Here is a 19,576-nt window from a genome sequence, read left to right as displayed (position 1 = left end):
AATAAATTAAATGAAAAAGTTTGTTATTTGAAATAGTTAAGCTTGGCACTAGAGTTAAGGGTTTTTTTAAAAGAAAGAGTTCACGAAACTGTAAATGTTTATACAGGGCCCTCATGTTGTCAAATGTGTAACTACATTAGCCTGTAAACGTTTTATTTTGAACGCCGTAACCTGAAGTGATAACAATGTTATTATGTCTAACTTTGATCGGCTGAGTTCGCTTGTAGTTACTGATTGTGACCACTGGAGGGCAGACAAACGCACGACTGTAAATAAATGTTATGATAAGATCATGATACGTTTTAGAAACAAAAGGAATCTCAATATTATTGACAAATACCTTGTAGAATTATCACCAAATAAAATCATGTGTACAATGTTTAAATTGTAACTGTGACCACGGTATTGTTAAACCCCTATATCCTCGCATACAGTCTGTCTATCTTCAGTCAATATCAAACAAAGACATCATGTTATAATAATAATAATAATAATAATAATAATAATAATAATAATAGTATAATTATTACATCTTGACATTTTATCATATTATCATTATTATTATGAATATTATTGTTATAAAAGGATACAGTTTTAAAATCCTCATTAGATCTTTATCGAACAACTGTATCACCCTGACCCACCACTTACAACTTGTATACAGTCTATGCTTACAACATGTCAGTAAAAATACAATAAACGGTACTTGAGTAAATGTACTTACATCTCAACCTTTATATATAGCCTACAGGCCCTTTCTCATTTCTCTAACTCCCCTCCTCGACTCCTATCCTCGAGACTTAGTCCCGCCCACAGGAGATGCGAGCGGAGGAGCCGAGGAGGGGAACCGAGGAGAGAGGAGGGGAAGCAGCAGGCGGTTAGAGAAATGAGAACTCCTCTCCTCAGAGCGGTCATTTTAAAGAGATGTCCATTAAGGATGACAGGAGGCACAGCAGCACTCTGTCTGATGGACAGATGTGTTCATGACGACTTATATATTTACTTTTAATTCATTCACAGTGCGGTATAATGAGACAATAACAGGCTACAGATGCGGATGCGGATGCGGACACACACACACACACACACACACACACACACACACACACACACACACACACACACACACACACACACACACACACACACACACACACACTTGTATATATTTATATAAATATATACAATTTCAGCAGGGCCGTTTCTTCCTATAGGCGGACTATGCAGATGCATAGGGCCCCCGCGGCCACTAGGGGGCCCCCAAACTGAAAGTACTTTTTTTTTTTTTTTTTATTCATCCAAAAAACAAAACATATATAATTCATACACTCAAAGATAAACAAAGTTAGTAGAAGCGGGAGGGCTGAAGCATATAGCTTATGGAAAGTAGCCCTCCCGTGCATCATCCTAATACAACATCGGCATTATTGAGTCAAAAACGTATAGAAATGAAGGACTACAAAGAAATAAAGAAAACAGGAGAAGAAATTAAATAAAAGTTAGGCCAGGAAAACAATAAATGCATATACTACTAGATATAGGGTCATTTTCTGCACATGTCAATAGCACTATCTTTTTTTGGAAATGAAAATACTATATATAAATATATACATGTACACATGAACTTGGCAAATGAATAATAATAATAATAATAATAATAATATATGCATAATTGCATATAAACATTGTGAACACTTATTTTCAAGTGACTTTTTTTACATATGTTCACGCTGTGGTTTGGAACTGCTTTTGAATGTTATTAGGCATTTTGTTATATATGGGATATTGGAAATATGGGAGTTGTGTGTTCATATTTACCAACACCACATACTATTCGTAATACTTGTTTTTGGGATGTTATTATTTTTTGTAGATTTGTTGAGTACGTGTTTCCCCTTATTTCGGAGCAGCAGTAAAGGTAAGGGAGAAATAGATTGCTATAAGGAGTATATTTCTTCAAGAATGTTCTTAGTATGATACAAAATACCTATTGTTTTTGACAGTTTAGTCTGTACATAATTTATATGGTGATTCCAATTATGTTTTTTGTCAACAAGCAGTCCTAAAAATGTACATGTACCAACTTTTTTCTATCTCGGTATTGCAAATCCGTATAATACAGTCATTTCTACTCTCAGACTTTGTATTGCATAACATGTCATTTGTTTTGGCCACATTAAGGGATAATTTATTAACTGCAAACCAGTTACATAGTATTTCTAATTCTGCATTCACAATTTTAACAAGATCGCCAAGATTATGGTGGGAGCAGAGAATTCAAAGTTCAGGTTCAGCCTCAATATATTTGGGGAGAATTAAAATGAGCCGTCTTTATTTGTAGACAGCCAAGCCCCCTCCTGTGTTCGGTGAAGCATTATATGCTTAAAAATCCAATGTAGGATATAAACAAGACTAAACTGCAATGATAGCAAAGCTGTGGCTTGTGTTTTTGGGGTAAAAAAGTCAAAATCACCGTTGGGCTGTCAGCCAATGATTGACGTCTGAGGAAGATGACAAATGTAAATTAAACATTGTTGAGAAAATGCTGCATCTCTTGCATTTATTGACATAGAGGAGCCTTATTGTTTACCTTTTTGATATCATTTTTTGTAATTTTCAATTGCTTGGTTTTCGTGAAATTAGCGTGTTTTCCTATTAAAGTGTAACAGATTGATGCATCTCCACAGATCATCTTAAATGCTTCGGAATCCCCCCCTATTGTAGTTAAAACTGTAAAAACTAGGGCCCCCAAACAGCATCTTGCATAGGGCCCCCAAAGGGCCCTTGATTTCAGAATCAAACAGAGCACTCTCATAATAACGTAACACTATCAGAGACTGAGATAGTAGATGCGGCGGACAGACGGGTCTCAGTTGGTTTGGTGTCTTCTGCTTACTTTTAATACTTGTAAATACAACTTTTGGCCCGTAATTTCAATTCCCCATTTCAGCGACCAGAGAGAGGGGGGATATATCCAGTCTCTGATCGTGTTACGTTATTATGAGAGTGCTCTCATACTTTAAATTGTATATATTTATATACATATATTTGTGTGTGTGTGTCCGCATCTGTAGTCTGTTATTGTCTCATTATACCGCACTCTCAATGAATTAAAAGTAAATATATAAGTCGTCATGAACACATCTGTCCAAGGTCCAAGAGCGAGGAGTCGAGGAGGGGGATTTGATGAAATGAGAAAGGGCCACAGTCTATGTCATGATTTCAACCTGATCTCAACGCAACGAATGTCAAGACAGAAACAATAACATACTAGTACTTCTGGCAAAGACTTTCAAAATAAAACAATCAAATGACCGTTTAGGCAGCATACTAGAGGGGCGAGGTTTCGTGTTTTTCATATGAGATTAGCCTGTAAAATAAAAAGATGCATATGTCTTGCACGGTATTTCTCATTTGAATGTGTCAAATTATACTCTGCTTTCTGACTCGACAAGCTCCGATACAGTAGGCGGCGGTAGGCAGGGGTTTGCAAGCCGCCATTAAACAGCAGAAGAAGAGTCCGCTGCACCGTCACATCAGCACCAAGCGGGAAGCGGCGGGCTGGTAGTGGTGAAGCGTTTTCAACAGCAGTCTACTTTTCTTGTGTTATTTAGCTAGCAAGCAGGTACGCAGGCTAGCTAAATAAGACTCAAGCATGCCTCGGGAAATCATAACGCTCCAGCTTGGACAATGTGGAAATCAAAGTACGTGAAAGAAAAAGCTTGTTATTAGATTCCTGTGGTATCATGCTTATTGTTAGCCAATGTCCAACATTTAAGTTAGCTAGCTAGGATGATGTATGGTGGAATGGCGATATCTAAGTGCTAGTATATATATATATATTATTACACACAACAGCAAATGTATAACCTATGTTAGCTGAATTGAAGTTAGCTAATGGTGTCTCTACATAGCATAATATAAGTGACCGTTAAATAGCTAACGTTACCTGTGCATTGTCATTCGTGTAACCATGCAGGTTCTGGTTGATGGTGTTCACCGTGTGTCTAATACACTTGTTATCAGTTAATTCAAGTGACTTTACATTACCGTTTACCTGACCTGCTGCTCTCTGTGTTGCAGTCGGGTTTGAGTTTTGGAAGCAGCTGTGTGCAGAGCATGGCATCAGTCCAGAGGGGATTGTGGAGGAGTTTGCAACTGAAGGGACGGACAGGAAGGATGTTTTCTTCTACCAGGTAACTGCTTCTATTCAATCCATTCTATCCACAACATGTTAAATGCTCTTTCTGTGAATTACATCCTTAATTAAATCCTCCCCTTGAATAATATTTTTTGTTGAAGATATTGCAGTTTTTTCCGATTTTGCTTTTTACAATATAAATATCCTGAGGTGGAAAAAGTACTAGAAAAACTGCATTTTCAAAATACTTTTTTAAAGAAAGAATTATGCAAATGTACCATTTTAGTGGTGTATATACATGAATTCACTGGATTATTATTATTCATGCATTAATGTGTTTATCACTGCTGGTAAAGGTGGAGCTATTTTAATGAATTGATAAACTACTGCTCCATATCTTAAAGCGTCTTTGAGCACCAGGAAAAATGTATTATTATTATCAACCTATAGTTGTATTAGTTTATTTGTATTGTGTAATAGCTTATAATGTGAATATGTAAAGTTAGTAGTAACTAAGAGTAGTAGTATCATAAAATGAAAATACTTCAGTAAAGCACCCCAAATCTTGCGTAGCTACAGGACTTGAGTACCGGTAAATGTACTTCAATACATTACACCACTGTAAACGTCACATGTGGTTGCTATGATCATCGCTATGAAGAACTTAATGCATTTTCTATTAAAATGATTTATGAATAAAGGAAATAGAACAGTGTATTTACCACAACACATATTGTCATACACTCCCGTCTTTACTTCTACTTAATTTATATTTACTATATATATTTTTTGGTGTCTTTTTCTATTTGGCATTGCTTATTGTTTTGTTTTTCTCAACACCTCATGTGTATGTGGGTTGATGTATTGCTTCCACTGCAACAACATTATTTGCCACTAGATGGAGTAGTTGGATTAAAGCCTTGTTCCTGCAGCCAAACGCAGGACTCTACACTTCATCACTAGCTAACTCCTGTTTTTTCATGAAACTCCCCAGGCTGACGATGAGCACTACATCCCTCGGGCAGTCCTCATGGATCTGGAGCCGAGGGTGATCCACTCCATCCTCAACTCCCCGTACGCAAACCTTTACAACCCGGAGAACATCTACCTCTCTGAGCATGGCGGAGGCGCGGGGAACAACTGGGCGAGTGGATATTCACAGGTAATCACAAAAATAAATGTCAATCTTTAACCCTTAGAAATAAAACCAGATCGCAAGTTAAGTCTGCTGTTTTTTCTTTCTGTCTAGGGCAAAAAAATCCAAGAAGACATCTTTGACATCATTGACCGGGAGGCCGATGGCAGTGACAGTCTGGAGGCAAGTCGCTGTTTATCACATACAGACTGTCCCAGAGGCAGGGTTATAGCTAGGAAGGATCCGTCTTGTGTAAATATGACGTCACGTTCTCGTTGTAACTCTCGCTGTAACTCTCGCTGTGATCGGAGCGGACCCTATTTCAACAATCACACTCCCTGTAATTGACATCATTAATAGATAGTTTAGCTTCTCACCATCATTTGCTGTGGCCCACTGATGTTAACGATCGTAACTGAAAGGCTGCCTGCCAAACGTAAACATTCAGCCACGTGACTTGCTAACTCTCGCGAGAGTTTTACACACGACGGATCCTTTATAGCCATCACCCAGAGGCAGGGGGGACAGGGCTGTGGCTGTAGAGCATCTTCAAAACTGATTGAAAAGTAACCTGATATTGTTGTGTGATGAAACATTACATGGTAACTTAAACTCTTACGAGAACTGAAGCCCGAACCTCAATATGCACTAGCGTATTTACAGTATTTGTAGTTCGAAGGAAGTAGAATGAGATTCATTTCATGCTTAAAATACACAACAAGTAGAAATGAAAGTTGGAGAAATACGTCACACACTCTCCTTGGGGGTATACTACGAAGCAGGATTTTCGCTTAGCCGGCTAACTTCAGGGAAAACTCGGGGTTTCCGGTCCTACGAAGCTGGTTCTCTTTTTAGCAGGCTAGATCTCCGAGCTCAACTCAGTGAAAGCACTGCCTGCTGACCAATCAGAGCTCAGTGTGCGGAGTTTAAAGCGTTCAAGTCACATTACAGGAGAAAGGAAATGCAGAAAAGCTGCCGTTGCAGGAAAGACGGCCGGCAAAAATCACAGACGGTGAATGTGAACATTAATAGAATATCACCTCCCATCTTCAGAGCAATCTGACTATTATAACATTAGCGTTAAGAAAGCTTACTTAAATATCTGCCACAACATAAGTAACCGGATCAAAGTAACATTAAGTACAGTCCGCGGCATATCACATCATAATGTATCATCTCCTTATCTGAGTCAGCTGAGCCGTATCTGGCCGTGCAACACTCACAGTGTCACGTACTGTATGCAGAAGTAACACATTAAGTTGACGAAACGCTCCAGACAAATGTAATTAAAGTCAGATCGTGTCTTAGACGGGACAGTGATATCATAAACCTGTTAATGTACGCATTCAAACACTTTTTCTTTTACCAGCTGTATTCACCTTGCAGGTACAGCTATGTGGCTTTTATCCTGGATAAAGTGTTTAAGTCATGGATGTTTAAAGTTTAACTCCTTCATATGTCTAATATTATAGTTGACTTTTCATTCAGGAAGTATGACGCTGTGCTGTCAGTACGCCTCTCCATGTTTGTGATTGGTCGAATGCTCCAAATACCACCCCTTTCATGTGATCGCGCTCCTAACTAGATAGGGCACGGCTGGCTTGAGCGATCCACTTGATAACCCGCGTCTTAGGACCGTTTAGCGAGAGCGCGTATGTTTTGGATTAGGCCAACCGGCTAACTCCAACATATCCAGGTTAGGTTGAACCAGCTTCGTAGTACAGGCCTCTGGTGCAGTTCTCTTTTATTCTGATGACATTTCTTCTTCTACAAAATCAACAAGAACTGAAAGAATAAAACAGAAACCCATCTGGAGCCAGAGTCTGATAAAGCCTGTAGAAACGGCAAGAATCTTGTCTGAATAAAACACGTAATCAAACCACAGGACCCCGGAGACAGAAATGTAAAAAGGCCCCTCACTCCTAGACAGAGAAGACACAAAACGACTCAAAACGAAATGTTTGTGGTTGTTTCGCTTCTCTTTCTAGTGTTTGCCTCTTTCAGTGACATTTGACCACTGAAGCTCAGGTGGTGCATGACCATCCCATTTGTTCAGTCATTTATCTGTGATCCGAATATTGTCAAGGAACACTAATATGTACTGTCAAATAATTGTTAGTCTTTCAGTCAGGCTCTTTAATCTCTGTTGTGGCAATATAAAGATGAATGACTTGTTTAAAACTATGTTCAAATGGTGCCGGTTCCTGTCATCTTAAAGCTAGCACAGCCTCAGCCACGCCTCACTATTATTTCTAGCTTTTTTCTTTTTTCAGCAGCCAGCCTCTCATAAAAGAACTCTCGCATTTCCCCTCTAAGGTCTGCCATTTCTGTAACTCATTCACATTATGACCCCACATTAGTTTGTGTGTGTGTGTGTGTGTGTGTGTGTGTGTGTGTGTGTGTGTGTGTGTGTGTGTGTGTGTGTGTGTGTGTGTGTGTGTGTGTGTGTGTGTGTGTGTGTGTGTGTGTGTGTGTGTGTGTGTGTGTGTGTGTGTGTGTGTGTGTGTGTGTGTGTGTGTGTGTGTGTGTGTGTGTGTGTGTGTGTGTGTGTGTGTGTGTGTGTGTGTGTGTGTGTGTGTGTGTTGGCAGGGTGTGGCGTGTAGAGCGTCTGGTGATAATAGCCGGGCGAGTGTTGGAAGGCAGGTATTACAGGGCTGCGTTGGGGGGGTGAGGGAGCCTATTTGTGAGGTGGGGCTGCACTCCCATTTATATAACTCCCGAGGAAGAGAGGCATTTGCTCACCCACACACATTTGGGTTTTCTGCATCAGTAGAGTTTACAGTAAGCCTCACACACACGTGGCACAGTGTGTAGCAGAAACTGTAATGACTAACTCTTTGTCTCTGCAGGGGTTTGTCCTGTGTCACTCCATCGCTGGGGGGACGGGCTCCGGGCTGGGGTCCTATCTGCTGGAGAAACTCAACGACAGGTCAGCAAACACACACACAGAAAACTATTTCATTTAGCCAAAACGCATTACTTGTTAGTGTGTGTGAATAATATCTATGTTCTGATCCCCAGGTACCCCAAGAAGCTGGTGCAGACTTACTCTGTTTTCCCCAACCAGGACGAGATGAGCGACGTGGTCGTTCAGCCGTACAACTCGCTGCTCACGCTGAAGAGGCTCACGCAGAACGCAGACTGCGTGGTGAGCAGAGGAGCTACTGAATGAGAGTTGATTAATCCCACTGCGCTGTTTGCTTTAAAACGCTGCCATGGATCTACATAACCTCACAAGATGGCAAAAAACTAATTATCTGTATACAGGCCCCGGTAAGCTTGTAATTGTGTCACCCTGGCAAACCAAATTTGACATAAAACATGGTAGCTAAACTGTTCCACTAGCAATGAGCTGGAACAGCAAACTAAAAATCACTAAAAAGTGCCAGAAAAATGACGAAGTGATGTCAGACTGTTAAATACATTTGGCCTTGTGTGTTCTGACGTAAACATTGAAAGGTCAAAAAGCAGCAAGCTGTCAAGACATCAAAGACCAATGACATCCTACATGAATACATTTCCAATGCCATAATTCATCCCTGATTTTTGCTGCGTTTGATGTTGTTTTCAAGAGATTTAAAAGTTAGGTACCACTTTACAATAAGACTACCCTTATAACGGATTCATAAAGGGTTTATAATTAGGTTATGAATTAGGTTGTGAACACTTTATTAATCATTAAGAACCATTTATAAACCAGTTCTAAGGCTCACTATTTGGCAAAATGACTAAGCCTTATATTGGCTACTCAGCGAGAATCAACTCTGTGAGCAACAGATACCAAGGGTGCTGGCTGATGAAGCAGAAGTCTCGGCACGGTTTTGGTCCAGCCTCCTCCGGCGTCATACCCTACCAGGCGCGTTTCAGAAGCATTTCAGAAGCGGAGCGTCTTGCCTGCCAGCTCGCAGTTTTTGTTGATTTGGGCATATTTCCTGGACAGGCTACTTTGTACAGACAAAGTTAATAATAATTGTAATATTCCAGTTATAAACGACATGAATCAAAGATGTGTTGCTGTATTTTATGCTGCATTCATCATCATAATTACTCTATATATAATTTACACAGTGCCTGTAAACTGGAGGAGAACGCTGGCATTTATTGTCCTACTTGAAAGACTACGGAGGGATAGGGTCTGCAAAATTAGTTAGTATGTATATATATATATATGTGCTCTATATGCTCTGAACGTTCCACTTCCTGCCTGCCCGACATTGCGTTACGGCTGCGTCGCGTCAAAGATAGGATTCATCCTAATTGTAGAGGAGCCCTGCGCCGAGGCGCTTCTGAGCCGTGACGCGCCGCGTGTGGTGGAATAGCACCCATTGACTAGAGTGGCCGTGAGCGCCGCGGCGCAGACGTAACGCGCCGCAGACAGACCCGGTGGAATCTAGGGGTTTTAGCAGTACAGATAAAATTGGGCTCACTATTTGGAAAGCAACCGGTCACAGTTGCCCTGTTTATCTCATGTCTTATAAAAGCTTATTCATGATTTATAAAGTGTTCACAGCCTAATTAATAAATGAAATACAAAGTATTCGTAAACCCTTTATAAGGGTAGTCTTATTGTAAAGTGCTACAAAAAGTTACACCCCAAAAAGAAATCACAAATATGGAGAAAGGTCGTAACATGCCTCTCTGTGTGTTGCTTTAAAATGAATCGGCTTCTATTAATATCAACTTGAAGTTACATTTCCACTAGTCCATTTCTAAAGCAGCTGACATAAGTTCATGTTGTCATTCCCCCTCATTTGTCTAAAATCTCACTTTCTTCGAATGTGCAGCACACTAATAAAGAAGGGAACTGCAGCGCAAGCAATCAAACGTAATAAACCTCAGTCTTAAATAGTTGATTGTATTAGTCTGCGATGCTCTAACAGCTTAATGGTGTTCCCTCTGTAATACCTACTTCCTGCGGGGTCTTGCATAAGTCCCTCATGGTGATTCAATTAGCCGGAGAGCTAATAGAATCTGCCTAAGAATCGCTCCCCCTGTTGCAAACGCACAGAGTGTCTTTTATATCCAGCTCTGCCCCCAACAACAGTGCACTGTGCTGCTGCTTAACACTCATTAACGTCTTACTCTCTAACATCCTGGCTGTGTGTGTTGTTGTGCTGGAAGGAATCTCTCCTCATTTCTCTGTGTGTTGTAAATCAGGTGGTGCTGGATAACACGGCTCTAAATCGCATCGCCACGGACCGCCTGCACATCCAGAACCCGTCCTTCTCCCAGATCAATCAGCTGGTGAGTGAGAGGCGTCACCCAGAGCAACCACCTCCAGGGGTTTTCTCTCGCTTGTCAGTCAGCAGGTTTTAGTTATACTTCTAGACTACCTGACTGTACTCAAACAAAGGCGAAGCGTCGAGACAGGCTGTACCAGACGCATGTCGCTCACTTAAAAAATTACAAGATTCCCAAACTAGTTTGGCGAGTCCGTTGTACGTCAGACTGGATTTCTGCTTTCTTGGAAATGAGTTGCACATGGCTGCCTTTTCCTAATGGTATCAGCGTGCTCGACAGGAGCCACGTTTAGACAGTTAGAATTTAGGCTGCTCTCCTTTAAGGGCTAGTGAATTTGGCCAAGAAAGGAAATAATGTAACCTTTTCCAAGTTTTTATTGGATTATTTTTCCTGCAAAAGGCAATTTGAGAATGGAATTGTACACATTGTGCAGAATTGATAAATGAATGTGATATGCCTAGCTCTAAGTCATTCATTTGTAAGATCTTACAAGATATCATTGATTTCAAACTATGTGTGTAATAAACTCTTCACACACAGGTTTCCACCATCATGTCTGCAAGCACAACCACCCTGCGTTACCCTGGCTACATGAACAACGACCTGATTGGCCTGATCGCATCTCTCATCCCCACGCCCCGCCTCCACTTCCTCATGACTGGCTACACACCTCTTACTACTGACCAGTCGGTGGGTTTGGATTAGCGCAGAAAGTTAAATTTAAAGGGGCATTAAAACCTGCTTACAGTTAATATATTAAAAGGGCTTAGTTAATGCTAAATGTCCTTAAGATTCAGACTTTCTAAATCCGTAAATGCACTGTGCTTCAGGTCGCTAGTGTGAGGAAGACCACAGTGCTGGATGTGATGAGGAGGCTTCTGCAACCCAAGAACGTCATGGTGTCCACGGGGAGAGAGAAGCAGCCGAACCACTGCTACATCGCCATCCTGAACATCATCCAGGGCGAGGTCGACCCCACACAGGTACACATGCACAGTATACGATTCAGGTTAGCAGTTATTAGATAAAAGCTCTAAATGTGAAGACAAACAGCTGTGTACATTCCTTGTATGTACAGTGGGGCAAAAAAGTATTTAGTCAGCCACCAATTGTGCAAGTTCTCCCACTTAAAAAGATGAGAGGCCTGTAATTTTCATCGTAGGTATACCTCAACTATGAGAGACAGAATGGGGGGGGGGGGGAAATCCAGAAAAATCACATTGTCTGATTTTTAAAGAATTTATTTGCAAATTATTGTGGAAAATAAGTATTTGGTCAATAACAAAAGTTCATCTCAATACTTTGTTATCTACCCTTTGTTGGCAATGACAGAGGTCAAACGTTTTCTGTAAGTCTTCACAAGGTTTTCACACACTGTTGCTGGTATTTTGGCCCATTCCTCCATGCAGATCAGGGGTAGACATTAAGGGTAAAATGCCACTGGCCCTCCGGGCCGGTGGAATGTTCTTATCACTGGCTCCACCATTGTAACCACTGGCCCGGAGCATTCGTCCAAAAAAAATCGACTTATAATGAAGAAAATGAACACATTTGTTGCAATAGTAATTTATGCACTAACTACATTACTACTTGTACTACAACATTTGAATCATCAGTTCTTCCTCATTTCCTCAATTTTTCATATTTGATTTATTAAAATAATGATATTGTGGTCATTGTTAAAAGATTTCAGCTATTATTATGAGTATTATTATTTGTATAATGCGCTTTCTGCCTTCCTGTCATTATCAGGAGTTAGACATGTAATGGCTATGTATTAGATTAGATTAGAACCTTCATTCTCCTAAACTGCTGGGACATTTCCCTAAAGCCAATACCTTTATATTTTCTACTCTTCACTTACTTGTCAGCATAGGTCGGCATTGATGTACAGAGCCGACAGAAGACCTTGTTTATATTGGCATCATATTGAGAGGTGCAGTGACGCGTCCTAAAACCAGGAAGTAAGCTGCTGGTTCCCTCGACAAAAAGCAATGGGATTTCTCCACAGGGTTTTGGAAAATAGCTGGAAATAAGGTCTGTGGAAAACAAACCTGTTTGATAAATGCACGTTTTGTTCAGCCGGATAATCTCCACATGTCTACCCTACTTTTATAATTTTCAAATCATAAATCTAATTGATAGATTATAAAAGGGTTTTAGGACGCGTCACTGCACCACTAGAAAACAACTCCATCGATCAAGCTGGCTGAAACTTTCTCTCCCTCTTCTTCTCATGCTCCTTGTCACTCTCCTTTAACTCCTCCGGTGACTTTCTTTTATTTGAAGATTGTTTTTTGCCCGGCGCTTGGCCGGTTACCGCTGGTATTAAAAACATTTTGGCGAATGGTAAGGTGGCGCGATAGTCTGTAGTGAAGGAGCGTGCTCCCGCTCACGGGAGCCTGCTCGCGCTCCGCAGCAAACAGCTGTTTGCTTTTCACCCAACAACGACAACCGACTCACAAAACGCTATGTTGTAGCGTTAATAAACGAAACAATTTAACTAAATTGCTAGTCAAAATACTAATACCACAGGACAATTCTTTTTTTTAAAGCAATATTTTTAGTGGCCCGAGCGGGCAAGTGGAAAGTACGTTATGCTGGCCCGGGGTGTCTAAATAGTGCTTCCGGGCCAGCGGGCCAATTATAATGTCGAGCCCTGCAGATCTCCTCTAGAGCAGTGATGTTTTGGGGCTGTCGCTGGGCAACGCGGACTTTCAACTCCCTCCAAAGATTTTCTATGGGGTTGAGATCTGGAGACTGGCTAGGCCACTCCAGGACCTTGAAATGCTTCTTACGAAGCCACTCCTTCGTTGCCCGGGCGGTGTGTTTGGGATCATTGTCATGCTGAAAGACCCAGCCACGTTTCATCTTCAATGCCCTTGCTGATGGAAGGAGGTTGTCACTCAAAATCTCACGATACATGGCCCCATTCATTCTTTCCTTTACACGGATCAGTCGTCCTGGTCCCTTTGCAGAAAGACAGCCCCAAAGCATGATGTTTCCACCCCCATGTTTCACAGTAGGTATGGTGTTCTTTGGATGCAACTCAGCATTCTTTCTCCTCCAAACACGTCTAGTTGAGTTTTTACCAAGAAGTTCTATTTTGGTTTCATCTGACCATATGACATTCTCCCAATCCTCTTCTGGATCATCTAAATGCTCTCTAGCAAACTTCAGACGGGCCTAGACATGTACTGGCTTAAGCAGGGGTACACGTCTGGCACTGCAAGATTTGAGTCCCTGGTGGCGTAGTGTGTTACTGATGGTAGCCTTTGTTACTTTGGTCCCAGCTCTCTGCAGGTCATTGACTAGGTCCCCCCGTGTGGTTCTGGGATTTTTGCTCACCGTTCTTGTGATCATTTTGACCCCACGGGGTGAGATCTTGCGTGCGGGGTGAGCCCCAGATCGAGGGAGATTATCAGTGGTCTTGTATGTCTTCCATTTTCTAATAATTGCTCCCACAGTTGATTTCTTCACACCAAGCTGCTTACCTATTGCAGATTCAGTCTTCCCAGCCTGGTTCAGGTCTACAATTTTGTTTCTGGTGTCCTTTGACAGCTCTTTGGTCTTGGCCATAGTGGAGTCTGGAGTGTGACTGTTTGAGGTTGTGGACAGGTGTCTTTTATACTGATAACGAGTTCAAACAGGTGCCATTAATACAGTTAACAAGTGGAGGACAGAGGAGGCTCTTAAAGAAGAAGTTACAGGTCTGTGAGAGCCAGAAATCTTGTTTGTTTGTAGGTGACCAAATACTTATTTTACTGAGGAATTTACCAATTAATTCATTAAAAATCCTACAATGTGATTTCCTGGATTCTTTCCCCCCATTTTGTCCCTCATAGTTGAAGTGTACCTAGGATGAAAATGACAGGCCTCTCTCATCTTTTGAAGTGGGAGAACTTGCACAATTGGTGGCTGACTAAATACTTTTTTGCCCCCACTGTATATACAGGACTGTCTCAGAAAATTAGAATATTGTGATAAAGTTCTTTATTTTCTGTAATGCAATTAAAAAAACAAAAATGTCATACATTCTGGATTCATTACAAATCAACTGAAATATTGCAAGCCTTTTATTATTTTAATATTGCTGATTATGGCATACAGCTTAAGAAAACTCAAATATCCTATCTCTAAATATTAGAATATCATGAAAAAGTATACTAGTAGGGTGTTCAACGAATCACTTGAATCGTCTAATTAACTCGAAACACCTGCAAGGGTTTCCTGAGCCTTGAAAAACACTCAGCTTGGTTCAGTAAACTAAATCACAAGTATGGGGAAGACTGCTGATCTGACTGCTGTCCAGAGGACCGTCATTGACACCCTCCATCAGGAGGGTAAGACACAAAAAGAAATTTCTCAAAGAGCAAGCTGTTCACAGAGTGCAGTTTCAAAGCACATCCACAAAAAGTCTGTTGGAAGGGGGAAATGTGGCAGGAAATGCTGCACAACCAAGAGAGATGACCGCAGCCTTAACAGCATTGTGAAGAAGAGTCGCTTCCAGAATTTGGGGGAGCTTCAAAGACAGTGGACTGAAGCTGGAGTTCAGGTATCAAAAGTCACTGTTCACAGACGTGTCCGGGAAATGGGCTACAATAGCCGTATTCCCATGGTCAAGCCACTTCTGAACTCAAGACAACGGAAGAGGCGTCTGACTTGGGCTAAGGAAAAGAAGCACTGGACAGTTGCACAGTGGTCCAAAGTCCTCTTTTCAGACGAAAGCAAGTTTTGTATTTCATTTGGAAGTCAAGGCGCCAGAGTCTGGAGAAAGGCTGGAGAGGAGCAAAATCCAAGTTGCTTGAAATCCAGTGTGAAGTTCCCACAGTCAGCGATGGTTTGGGGAGCCATGTCAGCTGCTGGTGTTGGTCCACTGTGTTTCATCAAGCCCAGAGTAAATGCAGCTGTGTACCAAGAGATTTTAGAGCACTACATGCTTCCGTCTGCTGAAAAGCTCTATGGAGATGAGGAATTCATTTTCCAGCATGATCTGGCACCTGCCCACAGTGCCAAAACCACCAGTAACTGGTGTACTGACCATGGCATTACTGTCCTCGATTGGCCTGCAAATTCCCCTGACCTGAACCCCATAGAGAATATGTGGGGTATTGTGAAGAAGAAGCTGAAAGACACCAGACCCAACAATGCTAATGAGCTAAAGGCCGCTATTGAAGCATCCTGGGCATCCATAACACCTCAGCAATGCCACAGGCTGATCGCCTCCATGCCACGCCGCATTGATGCAGTAATCCGTGCAAAAGGATTCCCAAACCAAGTACTGAGTGCATTAATGGACATTTTCAAATGTTTTATTGTGTTTTGCTGTTATAAATCTTTTTTTTTTACTTGGTCTGAGGAACTATTCTAATTTTTTGAGATAGGATTTTTGAGTTTTCTTAAGCTGTATGCCATAATCAGCAATATTAAAATAATAAAAGGCTTGCAATATTTCAGTTGATTTGTAATGAATCCAGAATGTATGACATTTTTGTTTTTTTAATTGCATTACAGAAAATAAAGAACTTTATCACAATATTCTAATTTTCTGAGACAGTCCTGTATATCCTTTATTTAACCAGGTAAAAGTCTCATTGAGATTCAAATCTGTTTTTAAAGAGCAACCTGGCCAATAAGGCAGCATGAACAATGTTACAACAAATGAACACAAATTTAATACAGGCAGACGAATACAGCTGTCATAAAACACAAATGAAATGGCACATTAACCGGTCAAAATAAACTGTTATGAAACATAAAAAACTGGCAAAATGTTAAAACGACTTCAATTATGGGATATAAGAGCAATCACATTGACCAATGGTATCCTGTTCTCTGTCCTTTTAAGATGGACTTAAACTCCCCCATAGTGATCCAATCTGAGAGTTTCAGCTCCTTCTGAACATTGTTCCAAGCATCAGGGGCAGCATCTTTAAAAGCTTTTTTACCCAGGTCTGTTCTCACTTTAGGAACCAGCATCTGAATAACATCTTTATACAAATCTTTTATATTTGATATTGTTGCATCGATTGTCTTGTGTCTTATCTGTCAAAGAGAAACCACTATTTATTTTATTTGTATAATCATACATTTGACCTCCTTGTGTCCATTAACCTGATAACATGTTATATTTTGCTGCATGTACCTTTAAAGTTCTTAACAAATAATCTGAGGGGAATTTCTTGTTGTTTATTTTTAACTTGTGATGTGTGATTTTGAGCTGAATGTGTTGTATGAGAAGTGCTATAAATAAAGCTTTATTATTATCTTGGGAGCGCAGGCCATATAGACTTTCTTTTGTACACATATATGTGCAAATATAAGAGGGAACCAGTAAAACCCAACCAATGGGAAAAAGAGACAAAGATGGCCACAGCAGCTTACAAAGTGCAGTGGTGTACACAATATCCACATCCAGTAACAAAACGTAATGCACAATGGTTCACAATATGTCAACTTCTCATACTACCGTAGGTGCATAAAAGCCTCCAAAGGATCCGGGAGCGTAAGCTGGCCAGCTTCATCCCCTGGGGCCCCGCCAGCATCCAGGTGGCTCTGTCCAGGAAGTCCCCGTACCTGCCCTCTGCCCACAGGGTCAGCGGCCTGATGATGGCCAACCACACAAGCATCGCCTCGGTAAGTGCTCAGCCTGCTCCGCTACATTCTGCTGCAGTGTGTGTTCCTGCAGTCTAGACCTGAGCTGTGAGTCAGGGCTGCAGGCCGCCATTGTCCTAAAACTGAAGCTACGAGACCACAGCAGCAGTTAGAGGGGAGTTCCACAAGAATTAGGTTTTGGATTGTCATGCTGTGAAATTCCTTGAAACTATAGATGTTTTTTTTTCCCGGTTTAAAAGATGATTTTTAAAGTTTAGTCCTGTGATTTATAACAAAGAAAGCCTTTAAGGACAGCTTGATTTCCAAGCCAAAATGAAGCTCTTTCCCAATTTCCTTTTTAGTCTTTAAATGTAATCATATATTTCAATTTCCATTCAGTGTACATAAAAGTAAAACAAAAAGTATCAATGGTTTAGAGAAGTCAGAATAAGTTCCTGAAACTTTCCAGGTATTAGTTTTGGTTTTGATTTCCTTTGTTTCTGTCCCACAGCTGTTTGAGCGGACGTGCAAGCAGTACGACAAACTGCGTAAGCGAGAAGCCTTCCTGGAGCAGTTCCGCAAAGAGGACATATTCAAGGAGAACTTTGACGAGCTGGACAACTCTCGGGAAGTGGTCCAGCAGCTGATAGACGAGTACCACGCAGCCACGAGGCCCGACTACATCTCCTGGGGCGCGCAAGAGCAGTGAACGCACTGACTTGAATCTCTGAAATACCATAGACGATTAGCTCATTTCTCCTCTTTTCAAACACGTTCTCCTACATATAGGTGTCCCTAAAGAGACAGATATTTGGCTATATTTGCATCTCTGAAATACATATTTATTGGCTTGTTATAGCAGTAAATATAATGTTTCTGTATCAAAATGTAAACAAGAAAATGAGTGGAAACAGCCACTGTAATTATATTAACCAAAAAGTAAAATCACCTTTTCTGAGCTGGATCACATCCTGGAGATTCTTAAACCTAGTTTAAATATAATAATCCTTGCCAACAGTCCAGTGAAGTGAAAGTCAACATTCATTTCTTACAAGTATGTGCAGAAAACATTGATCTGTCTTGTATAAAATGATCCATAACTGTCTGTTAATAGTTTTTTTTTGTTTTCCTTAAACTCATATTTCCCGCCTTGTAGCCTTTTGGTTTTCAGCATTGCAAGAACATGTGTTGCCTTGCTTTGGTCTATTTTTATACTGAATACAGTATTTTTTGCAGTTGAGTTACAGTAAAACTACCACCCCACACAAATTGATTGCCTTGAATACTGACAGTACGGTTGACAGAATATGTTGCATGATGGGTAACGCAGGTTCTTGCATCCCAGACTTTTCTGTCATCGGGCCGTCATCTGTTTGCTGCTGATACACATTGATCTTTTTTTACTGCTGTACAAAAACAAGAATGTCAAGACAAGTTGGGCTTGAGCCAAAAATGTTAAAATACATGCTATAAATTAAACGGCTTGGACATTTTAACAGCATTGGCCGAGTACAATTTGCACAGACGAACATAGTGTACACTTCATCTCCATGCTTGTATATAGGCTTCAAAGAATAGCTCATCACTGACATTCTCTGTATTGTCTTAAATGAATATACTTTTGTTTGTTGGACCTGTTTGAAATGGTTAATAAACACGTTTTGTATTTGAAATGTTTCTAGTGGTATATGAAGCAAACTGGGAATGTTTTATGTTAAGAGACTTTAGGGTTTCCCCTTTCCTGTAGTGTGGTATATAGCTTTTAGTGCCTGTAAATGGTCTGCAAAGTCTACATTTCCCTATGTTCCCTCCTCCGGCCTGAAAAGCCTCAATTTGACTCCTTTGTGTACTTATGTAACATCTGCACTTCTATTGGCCAGAGCTTCAACTAATTTTGCGTGACATGCTAAGGGGAGGGACATCTCCAGACAGTCGACCAATCGCAACAGAGCCACCCAGCTAACCAATCAGAGCAGACTGGGCTCTGGTTTCAGACAGAGGGTGAAAAGAGGTGCTGCAGCACAGGCTGTATGAGACAAATAAAGAGCTTTCTGAACTTTAGACATGTCACAGAGGCACAAAATACAAATAGGAACCTGAAAATGAGCAGAACAGTAGTGCCGCTTTAAGGGTTGGTTTTGCTTCCAAGCTACAAAATGATGAAATGCTTTTCCTCTCACCTGGAGCTGCAGTGTACTTGTGGCCGTTCATCTCCCTCAGTTCAGGCTCATTACCACAGTGGAACGTAAAGGCACTTAGCAGCCATTGCCTGACCGACCATTGTTTGTGACCAGAATAACTCCGGGGAGGCAGCTCTCTGGTCTGCTGCTGGCCTTTTTATAAAACGTCTGGTTGAGAACAATAGTCTTACACTGCTTTGCTAGTCAAGGCTAAAGAAAGCACTATTTTTATTAAAGGAAAAAGGAAATGAGTGCTCAAGCTGAACAACAGAACCAAACATTAAA

At 41.0% G+C, this 19,576-nt stretch overlaps 1 protein-coding gene across 1 annotated transcript; it reads left to right on the top strand.

The window, feature by feature from the left end:
* The first annotated feature begins 3,507 nt into the window (after nucleotides 1-3,507).
* On the top strand, nucleotides 3,508-18,784 carry tubg1 (tubulin, gamma 1). Its single transcript, XM_079643621.1, has 11 exons — nucleotides 3,508-3,704; nucleotides 4,084-4,196; nucleotides 5,136-5,303; nucleotides 5,391-5,459; nucleotides 8,126-8,205; nucleotides 8,298-8,424; nucleotides 10,434-10,520; nucleotides 11,058-11,207; nucleotides 11,348-11,500; nucleotides 16,992-17,153; nucleotides 17,623-18,784. Exons 1-11 carry the CDS (start codon nucleotides 3,656-3,658, stop codon nucleotides 17,818-17,820), a joined length of 1,356 nt encoding a protein of 451 aa, XP_079499747.1. The 5' UTR covers nucleotides 3,508-3,655; the 3' UTR covers nucleotides 17,821-18,784.
* Nucleotides 18,785-19,576: the final 792 nt, after the last annotated feature.

Source organism: Notothenia rossii, assembly GCF_949606895.1.
Source record: "Notothenia rossii genome assembly, chromosome: 8".
Taxonomy (NCBI): domain Eukaryota; kingdom Metazoa; phylum Chordata; class Actinopteri; order Perciformes; family Nototheniidae; genus Notothenia; species Notothenia rossii.
Note: the sequence above shows the minus strand (reverse complement) of the source record. Positions and strands in the feature narration are given on the sequence as shown.